At 36.6% G+C, this 11,967-nt stretch overlaps 1 protein-coding gene across 2 annotated transcripts in view; it reads left to right on the top strand.

The window, feature by feature from the left end:
• Positions 1–11,967, top strand: part of FEZ2 (fasciculation and elongation protein zeta 2 (zygin II)) — a 28,337-nt gene that overhangs the window by 452 nt on the left and 15,918 nt on the right. For both annotated transcript variants that reach the window (XM_010581239.1, XM_010581238.1), the window contains exons 2-5: positions 1,483–1,591; positions 4,690–4,806; positions 6,182–6,326; positions 9,849–10,117. In XM_010581239.1, coding sequence (XP_010579541.1) covers positions 1,483–1,591; positions 4,690–4,806; positions 6,182–6,326; positions 9,849–10,117 — 640 coding nt within the window. The remainder of the gene's footprint in view (positions 1–1,482; positions 1,592–4,689; positions 4,807–6,181; positions 6,327–9,848; positions 10,118–11,967) is intronic.

Below are 11,967 nucleotides of genomic sequence, written 5' to 3'. Positions count from 1 at the left end.
GCTGGCCCCGGTGGCCCTGCTGGCCCCGGTGGCCCTGCTGGGCTTATGGGCTGCGGGAGTTGAAGCCTTTCCCCGCCCGCGGGACTGCAGCTGGGAGCCCCCGGGCCCGGAGGCGGGGGCAGGCGGACCTGTTCAGCCTGCGCGGCGGACATCGAGGTTTGACATCGAGCCTTCTGGTCCCCTTTCCCTAACGGCCAGGGAAGTGCGTGAGCATCCCGGTGCCTCTTACCCCCGGGGCAAGAGAAGTAGCTGTCCGGAAATGCGGAGTGGCCGAGGGTGGTATTTGTTTAGCGTCTTGCAAAACGCCCGCTGTTTCAGTGTTTGAAATTGATCATGGAAAGTACGGAAAGCAGATGGAGAATAAGATGTCAACTGCAACAGCGATAATTGTTTTTCCCCCTGAGCAGTAAAGCCTTTCTGATCTATGCTGCTTTCCTGTTTTTAACGTTATTTTACACGTATTTATACGTGTTATTTTACAGTAAATTTCAGTCAGCTTATCTTCACTGAAAATACTGCAGTTTTTCTGTTACTTTGAGGTAACTAAATTGCATATCTTTTTCTAAGAGAAGGAAAAAAATACCTGTTAGCAAAAGACTAGATATCTGTGGTATAAACAATGAGGTAAGTTCAGAGAACCATGAATCAGAGACATGTTGGGCAGTGATGAGGCTCTGTCTGCCCTTCTGTGTCTGGCTCAGCCGTTCCTCTGACCTCCTCTGAGCCTAGCTAGGCAACCGCTCCAAACATGCACCCACAGCTTAGCACTTAGAGGCAGGGTTTGTTAGCTGACTTGAGGCAGCAACCTGCTAACAGGGCTGCCCTGTTTCAAAATCTGAACTGGTATACCAGAATAGGACTGCGTATGCAAGCCTCCATTAACAGCCAGAGAGGTTGTACACTGTAGACACAGTAAAGATCAACTGCAGACGAGTGGTGGGCTGAGGTCAGCAAGAGTACTTCTGGATAAAACTAAATTCTTGCAAAATTTTAGTATAATTTGTGCATATTCATTATTCTCTGATAAATGGAAAGAAAGAAAAAGATTTGGCTCAGAATTTGCTACTCTGCTAATTCCTGATTTTAATGTGCAAAAGGCGGGGAAAACAGAAAGAATGCTAGGAATGGAATTTGTAGCTGAGCTCAAATTTCATTAAAAGGAAGGACTCATCCACCCCCCAAGAAGATTTTGAGTATGGTTATGTAAGTAGTAGTGAAGCTGTCTCTTCATCACATTGTTTTATTTCACCGCTGTGCATACGTTGTTGGTTTAAAAAGGGGAATAAATTATGTTTTTCAAAAAAACATTTTCTTTTAACTTCAAAACATTATAAAAATACTGTCAGTAACTTGTAGATGAGTATTTAGGGAGGAAAAAGTAGTCGTTGATAGAAATATATTATCATTATAAATATGTTTACTGCTGATCAGTTGCTGCTTGTTTTAAGGTCTTTGGTTTTGTTCCTTTATTCCTCTCTCCAGGATTTGGAATGCTTTGACTGATAATTATGGTAACGTAATGCCAGTTGACTGGAAGTCTTCCCACACCAGAGCTTTGCACTTGCCAACACTGAATCTTTCAGAAAAAGGGGTAAGTTCTGATCAGCAGGAATACCCTCTTTGGATCTTTTATACTCAGCAGGGAAATAAAACAATTTGCATCTGTATAAAAGAGTGTTGTCATTAAATGGCTTAAAATATTGTTAGTGCTTGGCATTATACATGAAAGGTTTTTAAAAATCAAACAACCGTTGATGTATGTTTGCATCTCCTTGGGTTGCAATAATTCAGGGTTAGTTTTAGATGGATATTCATTAGAACCAGAGTGTGATAGAAAAAATTGTAAAATGAGAAAATGTTTCACATAAAGTCTTTCTACTGTCTCTTTCATGTTGAACACTATTGTGGGTAAGGGAGGAAGAAAGGTGGGAGTACTCTGATTTAGTAAATCCAGTGTGGTCTTTTTTTTTTTTAAGTTCATCTCATTCTGCAGTCAGGTAGAGACTGAAGTGGCTGCTTTTACAGGAAAGGTAACCCAGGAGATACTGAGAGTTTGGTTTGGTTGTTTTTCTTACTCAATGAGTAGAATAGTGGTCTGGGGAGGGAGCAGGGAATGAAGAGTTTCAGAGAGGTTTATAGAAAGGGTTGTCCTCTGATCTTAAAAGTGGATTAAAAGGCTTCAGGAAGAAAAGCTAGGAAGAGTTCCCATTTCCCATGTCTTCTGAGGAAACAAGTGGCTTATCTTTTAAACATAGTGAAGTTGAGTTAGGTTGTAAAAATATCTGTGTGTGTAACCTGAGAACGGGGTAATGCTTTGACTTCTGCCATCCATTATAGAATCCACAGCTACTTTTTACTGTGACAGGAGCAAAGATTGTTCTGCTGAAGAGGATACTTTGGGGTTCAGCAGGGGAAGAACTCACTTTCTCAGTCTGAGTCTGATGATTATCCCTTGAATTTGACTTGTGTTTATTCTAATTTTTATTAGAATGTTTATTCAGATTTTCTAAGTGCATTTAGAGTAATTAAATCCTTACATTTAAAGTAAAAAGACTTACAACCCCCCCATGCCGTGACCTTTTTGTGTGACTGAAAAATGGACTAGAAGACTGATGGATTTCTTGATAAGGAACTAGGTACAATATAAAAAAATGTTTCATATAGGTTTTTCTAAGTTCTTTGCAGGAAGTTATGAAGGAAGTACATAAAAAAAAATGTAAAATGGTGTTGCTGGATTAGAAAGAATCTTAGGTATGCTGCCAGTAGAGGGAAAATCAGTTTATGGATTAAACATATCTCAAGTTTTTTCAGCTTTCACTCCACCTGGCATGCCTTTTGATGTGTAAAGCCCATCTGTTTGGGAGTGCTTGACATACTGATTTTTTTCTACTTCTCTGTGTTTCAGCAGTTATTTCTGGATAGGTGACAGCACATATGGACCAGCTAGTAGCTTGTTTTAACTTTCTTACAATGAATGCTAACAGCCAAGCAACACTTCCTTGATGCGTTTGAAATGAATAATATGCTGTTGCACTTGTGTTTAAAGTATTTCTCTTCCTGTTTTATAGGGGAAAAAAATGTAAACTGAATGAGGCTGATTCTTCTAATTTTTGTTGCTTCACATCACAGATCTATGAACACTTTTATAAGGCTCTGACTGTCAAAGAAGTAGTTGGGTGGAAGTGTTGTACAGTGGTACAAGGAACAAGATTGCCCAGTTGCTTCTTTATTGTATTTTTGTTAGATTAAACAGGTCATTCCCTGGTAGGAGTGTGAGGACAGAAACAGGCATGGAGTGTGGCTGGGTGGAAGGCCAGGTGGTCATTTTGGTATCAGCTGTAGCTTGGGCTGGTTTAGGTGGTTTATTAGCCTAAATTATCAGAATATATTCTGATAATCTTGCAAAATGTTGTTTCTGGGCTGTCAGGAGAAGAAGGTGATCTCCTTCTGGATAAACTGTTATCCTTGCTTACTATCCCATAGTTGTTGTCATAATCCTATATACATGGAAAAAATTTGAGGACTGCAGACATTAAAGGATTTCAAAACTGGGATGTATCTGTGCAGTAGGTGAACAGATGTTCTTAGTGGAGCCTTGTCACCGCATGGTTATTGGTATTCAGATTCTGGAAAAAAGTGGGCATTTGACTTCATTCTGATGGCTGAAGAAATACAAATTTTATGTTTTCCCCTACAGACTAGCTATCTGGGGATATCAGTAGCATCTTCAAAATGAATCTGAGAACTATGAAAGTTTCTGAAGAAACTGGGAAAATTAGAGGAATTACAACAAAAATTTAAAACTGATACACTGAGACCAAGGACTTAATACAGCTAGTCATAATGCTCGTAAATTAGCCCAAAATCAGTTAAAGCAATTAAGCTCAAAATCTCAAAGGTTGGGGGTTACAGCTTTTGGGGACTGGGGGGGCTCTTCTAGGTTTGTTTGGCTGGAATCTAGTAATATACAAAGTGCAGAAAAAGCTAACAACTTTGTAAATAAACTAGAATATATCACTGTGTTAGAGTAAAATATACCTGACTGATTAAGGAGGGAACTTAAATCTTTTACTATATGTATATCTTTGGTTTTGAAGGATGAGTGTAACTTGATGGTGTATGTGTGGGAACAGCGTTATTTCTCTTTCTTTTAAAAAAAGAACCTGAGATATTGAACAATATATTTTTAAAATAACCCGGGGTCATAACCATGTTCTGTTTTTTTAAAACAGCTTTTTTCGTGTCTTTTATTATGTGTAAAAGTAGAACTATAAAAGCACTTGAAATAACAGGTTTGTGTCATGTTAGAGATTATAGATAGGTTTTCACCCCACACTGACAAACATCTATCTTCATTTAAGTTTTAAATATCTACATTGGATTGACTGCCTTCCGTGCAGATATCTGCATGTCATTGTGTATATGGTCTTTATATGCTGAGGGTATTTAAAGACTAACAGCTATTTTAACTTTCTCCAATTGCAGTTTTGATTTCAGTTCTTAAGGTACTTCAGTTTCCAAGTATTTGACAGCAGTTGATTCTATTATTATGGGCAAGGAATCTGTTTGATTCTTAAAATTCAATTCCACTTTTCTTTTTTATATATGTACATGTATTTTATATATATATGTACACACACACACATGTGTATTTCTGTTCACATAAATGCACGTTTTCATGCTCTCTAGGTAAATGATAACTTGAACCTTGACCTCTCAGATGACGAAGAGCTGAGGGAACAGTTGGATATGCACTCTATCATTGTTTCCTGCATCAATGATGAACCACTCTTCACAGCAGAGCAGGTAAAGTGTTCAGCAAAGACCATGTTGTTGGTGTAGTATTTTCTTTTAGTCTAGTTATTTTTTGTTGTTCTTCCTTGTTGTTCACCATAGCTTAAGCTTCTTGATTGTTCTTTTTTTAGGGTTGTAATAATGTGTGAGATATTACTGCATCATTCAGATTTGAAAAGTATTCCAGTGCTTCAGGTGCGGTTGATAGTCCAGGGTCTTTGAAATCTTTATACATTTCTTACCATGAATTAGTCAGAAATACTACTAAATTAAATATATGTGTTAAGAAGCAAAAATATTTTCAGAATATTGGTGGTATTGTAGAGTTTGTCATTTTCCAGCATCACGGTATGGCCATTCATATCTTCATGTGGCTTTGTGGTTAGCAAGAATTCTTTCAAGTTTTTGCCTAATGAGAGCAGATCAACAGTTCAGCTACTAAGCTTTCAAATTACTTAGTGTCTAAAGGCTTCTGTTCCAAATCCATGGATTTACTTAAGTTATCTTGAAAATCACTCTCCTGAGTAAGGTTAATGACTGTCCCTTAAGATCCTGCTTTAGAAAGTGAACGCAAGAATATATTTTCTTGTTGTTTAAATGTTTACCTCTGAACTGTGATGAACATGGTTATTAAGAGTACAAGAGACAGGATTGCTTGAACTGCCTCAGTTCTTTTTTACTGTAAGGTGGATCTCAGCACTGTCTACAGCCTTTAAACCTGTAAAAGATGATGTGTTATTTATTCAGCAGTTCAGTTAATAATTTAGTCTTTAGAAATATAGTCATTTCTATACTGAAAAGTAAGCTCTCTATGCACAGGATTTCTGTTCTCATACTTTCTGTCTGGCTCAGATCTTAAGTCCAAGGATGCAGTTCAGCTTCAGATTATGATGGATCAGTTCATAAAACTTCTCATAAGCATAGTAGCTTTTCAAGTTATTCAGAGCTTTTTTTTTTCTTTTTTTGGCTTACAGAAGTATAGTGAAATGGGGGGTGGGGAGGTAATTGATTTTTGTTGTTGTTTTGCTTTCCTTCAACTGAATACTCAGAAAAGATATTCCAGCTCACTCTTTACTTCAGTTCTATTAAGCAGAACCATGTGTACCTTCATATACAAATAACTGTGTAGTTTCAACACACTGCTTGTTATAAGGTCACCAATTTATCTTGAAAAGGTAGTCTTATTCTCAGAGAGCAAGGATGGGGAGGAAATGTCAATATGATTTTGTTGATTCTCTTCTATCCAGTCTTGGTGTTAGTTTCATACAGCAGTATCTTTGCTAATCGAAAGTAAAAAAACCCTTAAGCTCTTAACAGCTTTGCTTCAAATTTCAGGCTGTTTCTCTTTGTGCAGGAGGGTTTTCATAAGGGTTTTAATTTTTTGAAGGTGATTGAAGAAATAGAGGAAATGATGCAGGAATCACCTGATCCAGAAGATGATGAAACACCCAGCCAGTCAGATCGGCTCTCCATACTTTCCCAGGAAATTCAGACACTCAAGAGATCCAGTACGAACAACAGCTACGAAGAGAGTAAGTGATATTTATTTAGTATTTCGCTCTTATGCTTATTGAAAGTAGTTTAAAGAGTAAGTTTGCCATGTGTTTGATTTCTAGCAAGTCCTTCTTATGAAATACCTGCATTCAAAAATATTTTCAAAATGCCCTGAAAGAATAAACTAGATTTAGAACATAGAAGACTTATCTTTGTCAGCTTTCTTAACTTAGAATAAAAATAAAACTTTACAGAATTTCAATTTAAAGCAAATATGTTGAAGCTTGATTCACTAGAATGAGCTCCCTTCATAGGTAAAGTGTTAAGTTGATCATTTTTGTTAAACTTTATTAATTTCTGTATTTTAAAGTGAGACACTTTTCTTGAGGCCAGTACACTCTGTTTAAGAAGACTAGCTAAAGCTCTTGAAAGCTATGCAGTAAATAAAGAAAATGGTGTTTCTTTGGTTCTGTTTCAGTCACTGCAACATATCTTGATATACAGTAACATAAAAATAAGGCAATCATTGCTTTTTTTGCCCCATAAGGACCTTGCATATTTTTCTCTCCTCCCCTTCCATTCCTCTTCAAAAAGGTTAAAAGTTTAAAAAAAAAACCCAAGACTTTTTATCATCTTCTACTCATATGAAATCATCTGTTTTTCCCTATACAACAGGAAAGGAGAAATTACATGTCTAGTTTAATTGTAGTAGGTTGAATTGTATGTAGAAGAAACCTGTGATTAATCAGTTTGATGATAGAAATTTGTTTCATCTGTGTGTTTGTCAAAATCAATTCTAGAAGGTGATGGAAACACAAAGAATATTTGCTAGATGACCCTTCTACTTTGGTCCCTCTTACAAAGTTCAGTGCTTTCTTTCCTTTAGTCTGGGTCAGCAATATAAATTCTGTAGAAGATTCAGAAAACTGGCCGACCTTTTGTGACATGACTTACAGTTTCTGCTACATTTCAGATTTATGGAGGAGATCCCATTTCCATGGTTGGACTCTTAGCTGTCTCAAGACATAAATTTCAGGAATGTGAAAGCAAAGTGTATACTGCTCAGCAAGGCTTCCTGCTTTTCTGACAGTTCCATATGTCCTTAGGTTTGGAGCTAATCAAGCTTGCTTGGCATTTCATATCATATTTATTTTGCTTTGCCTTAGGAGTTCATCTTGTCTATTGCATCTTTATAGTTTAAAGGTCAGCCTTGACCAAACAATGCCTTTAGTTAGTTTGGCAGATAATTTAACTTTGCTTCACCAGTTTCTCAGAATCTGCTTTTATGTCCTTTAGGTCACTGTTTTATGAAAAGCTCTTGCTACCTGTTTTTTTTGTGTGTGAAGCTGCTTCAGAATTAGTCTGCATCTCTCTGAAATTGTTGAAGGGTTTTCCTAGAAACTGTCTGGCTATTATAAGGCAAGTCAGAGTTGTTTAATACTTAGGATTGAGTGCAGGAAATCAAAGCTTGTATTTACTTTATTCTTGGATAGGAAAAGACATGTATTAAGACAGTCCAAAAATAAAACCAGTTACAGCTCCGGTTACACAGGTGAGTCCTTTAGCCTACATATGTAAGATTTAATCCAGGTAGCCTTCTGCATTTGAATTACTCTGTCTTCACTCGCCTCTGTCAGCTGAGTAGCTCCTATGTAGCCCTCTTGTAGGCTTTGATAATAACTGATCTATCATAAAAAAGTCAGGATTGCAGTTGGGTAATATTTACCTATGTTTTTGGAACAATTGCTTCTTAGGCTGTTAAGCTGGTTCTTAAGTGTTGGGACTCACTGGTACTCTCTCTAGTCATGTTTCATAAGAACAAAACAGTGGTGCAACCTATGTTTTTTAGACTGTCCTTTGTACTGAATGCATATGGAACTTAGTTATATTATTTTTTACCACAGAGTATACTCGGTTTCACAGACTGTAAGGCCTATTCTGCAACTTACAGCCACAGAGCACCAGATAAGCTTGTCGCTGAATTTACGTTTCTTCCCCCTGCTTCTGTTTGAGTTGATGTTGCTATTTGCTATTGCTGACAACCAGAGCTGACTTTGCAAAAAGTTAACTGCTGTGGTAAGACCTACTGTGGTAACATGCAATGCCTGTGAGCACAGCCAAGATCTGTGTTGCAAGTAGAGGCCATAACCTGCATGCTACATACTGAGAATAGTTTAAACAATATAGGCGATGGATGGTTCAAACTACTTGAAAATTAGATCCTTACGCATATAGTACTGTTACAGTGTTTGAACAGAGTTTAACGCCTAAGCTACTCTGAAAAACTGTGGCTCCTTGCTGGAGAATTGCCTTAACAGGTTTTACTGCTTTTTCTTTAGTAAGTGACAAGGAGCTTTCTCCAATGGGTTTTCCCTGCTGTAGTTTAAGAGAGAAAAATCACATTTCACCTATTGCCTTTGATGCTTCTAAGGGCTATACTTTTTTGTAGTTGGTGGCCTTATTTGTATTTTTCAACACTTGTCCGTAGGCACTTTCCCTTACAACAGTTTTTTTAGATGTGACATGTACTAGACTAATTCAACATAACCAAATAATTATGAACATGTAGGCAGTGTCTTTAAACATATTGTACCCTTCAGTATAACCAGGACTAGCCGTCTCTGAAATGCCAATGAAAATTATGTTCTGTGACATAACGACTGCTGGGACTTACTAGGTTCCTAGGTGTGTCAGACTTAATTGGGAATGGAAAGCAGTCCTCAAAGAACGTGCTCACTTTTAACCCAAGCAAGCCTCAGAACATTCTTCTTGGTCATAATTTCACTCTCTGTAATACATGACCCAACAGTATGTTCAAAATGCAAACATGGAGGGTTTTTTGTTTCCAAACTGACATTTTACAGGCTTCTGATTTAGCTTTCACCAATTCAGTCTCATGCTTTCTCAAAACTATTTATGCTTATTTTTGATTGAAACAAGCCTGTCAGCTGATTTTGATCTAGGTCCTTGTTTCAGGTAATAGAAGGCCATGCTTTTGACTACAGTTCCCAGACAAAGAGAATTTGGAGGACTTTGTTGGTGTTTCTACTAAATGCATCTGAAAGTATTATCATAAAAGCTTGGCACAAGCTTTTATTAATATGCATCCATACCTTAGCAATATCCCCAAGAAGAGTATAGTTCCTGTATTACTGTAGGTGAAATATCCAAGGATTCCAGAGATGCCGGTGTTCATCATTGTGTCAGAAAATATGGAAACCTTTTACTCTGAACAATGAGCATAGATGCAAAGTAATAGTTAACAGAGATGTCAGTATTAGAAGTTTAGCGCTTACTTCAGCTTCCATAACTATGACATGCTCTTCATATTTGCAGATTATTCCAGATTTCTCGGAAATAAGAAGAAAGTTCAACCATCTTCTTGTTGCTAATCTAGTTGTCCCTGTTTATTCCTTTAGGAATATTGTTTTGTTCTGTGTAGTTTTAGAATTGAATTTTTTTGTTTTGAAAAATTTCAGGGTACTTTTTTCTTGTAATTCCCACAAGTATTCTCATGCTTAAAATCTTGACAGATTACTTTTTATATCAACTATTTATAGGAGTAAAAAGATTGTCTGTTGCTGAGTTAAATGAACTGCTAGAAGAAATTGAGACTGCTATTAAGGATTATTCTGAGGAACTGGTACAGCAGCTGGCTCTACGAGATGAGTTGGAGTTTGAGAAGGAAGTGAAAAACAGCTTCATTTCTGTCCTCATCGAAGTACAAAACAAACAGAGAGAACACAAAGAAACAGCAAAGAAGAAAAAGAAGCTGAAAAACGGTAGTCCTCAGAATGGTAAACAAGAAAGAGGTCATATGCCTGGAACAGTAAGAAAATTTTTGTAACTATTTATACATTCAAAATATTTTTTTTTTCCCTATGGGAAGTAGTAGTCCTAGATTCTGTCAAGATACCTGGTACACCTGCTTCCATGCCTTCATTTGCAGACAAGGCTTAGGCACTTCCTATTGAGATTATGTTTTTCACAAGGTCATACAACATTTTACTCTTCTCATGCTCAAAAGATTTTTTTTTTTTTTTTATTGTTTGCAAATTAGGCTGGAATCAACATACCTTTCTTGCAAAAAACTGTCTTTGGATGTCCTGCTGTGCGTTCTGTTGTCAGTAGGCAAACTCATTTATCTGTTTGGTTTCACTGTATGAATTTTAGTATGTGTGTACTACTGTTAGTCTTGGAGGAAATTCGGTGTTATTGTTGGTGTCATTGTACAGATATTTATCGATCATGTTGCTTTTTAGGTAGGAAAAAAGTAAAAGTCTTACCATGGATCTGTTGAAACCTGGGGCAGAGTTACTACGTCCAATGAGAGACAGGGGTGAGGCCAAAGTGTAGTGTAGGTGTACAGGGAGGAGATGATTTGGTTTATTCTTTACAGAACATAGCAACAAAAGGAGAAATTTCTTTCTCAACAGAGTTTGAATAATAGGAGGCAGAGAATGAAAGAAATTAGGTTATTATCTTGTCAGTGCAATTTTTTCTTTCTTATCTGTCTAGTATAATTTTAAATTACTTAAGTGGGATATTAATGTTAGAATTTCTTAGTGTCTCTCATAGAATGCAGAAAATGTGGTTAATGTTTTGTAGGTCTTGGCTAAGTCCCAGAAAGAATGCTTCCGTTTGACATCAGAAGGTTTTGTGTTTTGTTTTTCAAACATAAGGAATAAACATTTGTAATGAAACATTAATTCTTCAGATCTATTTCTAAACTAACAAGAATAAGATACCTGTGATATAACCCAAATGGAATTCTGATCTTGTCCGTCTAATGAAAAGCGTTTGTGTATACAGCTAAGTTTTAATGGCATTCTTAAGAAAGTGTATGTCTGGAAAACAATACAAAATTGTCATCCCTTTGCAAGAGCACAGTGAAAAGTTCAAATGTACTCCTTTTTGGTTCTCAGTCATGGAGAAACAGAAAGTGGTATTCTAACTATAAAGAAAAATAATTATTTGGGTTTGAAACTCAAGTTGAGTGATCCATAAGCTGTTCTGGTTAGTTTCAAGTTTAGAGATTTGAATGATGCTTTCAAGTATAACTGTGCATGGTCCCAGTATAAGACATTTTCGTATTTGGTTGCTTCAAGATATAGATGTGTCAGATTGCTTTCTGAGAGGAATTAAACAAACTAGCTCCCAAGTAAGACAGTAGGCAACATACGTGTGGTTCCTTTGAAAATAGCTTTCACTATGACCAAGTACAGATTTGAGAGCCCTCTCCCAGAAAGAGGTGCAAGCTTCCTTCCTTCAATGAGCTTTTTTTTAATTTTGTTTTTTTTAGGAAGTGCTGAGAATATGCATACAGATAGTATGTTCAGGTAACTTTGTGAAGAGTGAGTTTCTGTTAATAAATAATGTAAAAATCAGTAATTTTATTAACTAAAATTATAATGAAGTCTCATTTAAATACAAAGCTTGCAAATAGGGTTAAATTTTTATACTCTTAAGAAAAATCAATTCTCCTGTAGATACTATAATTGTATTTTAATAAACAGAGGTTTTTAATTCTTTGTCCTTAATACAGCCTTTGGGTAAATCACTTTAAGAAAGACTTCTAAAACTTCTTTACCTCTCTCACAAGGGCAAACTGGGGAGTAATTAAAAATAGTTAGGGCTTGAAGATACCAGTTCCTTTAAGTAGGATATCTTAAAAGAGTT

This window comes from Haliaeetus leucocephalus, unplaced genomic scaffold (genome assembly GCF_000737465.1).
Source record: "Haliaeetus leucocephalus isolate CR32 unplaced genomic scaffold, Haliaeetus_leucocephalus-4.0 Scaffold752, whole genome shotgun sequence".
Classification (NCBI taxonomy): Eukaryota; Metazoa; Chordata; class Aves; order Accipitriformes; family Accipitridae; genus Haliaeetus; species Haliaeetus leucocephalus.
This window is presented reverse-complemented; position numbering and strand designations above follow the sequence as displayed.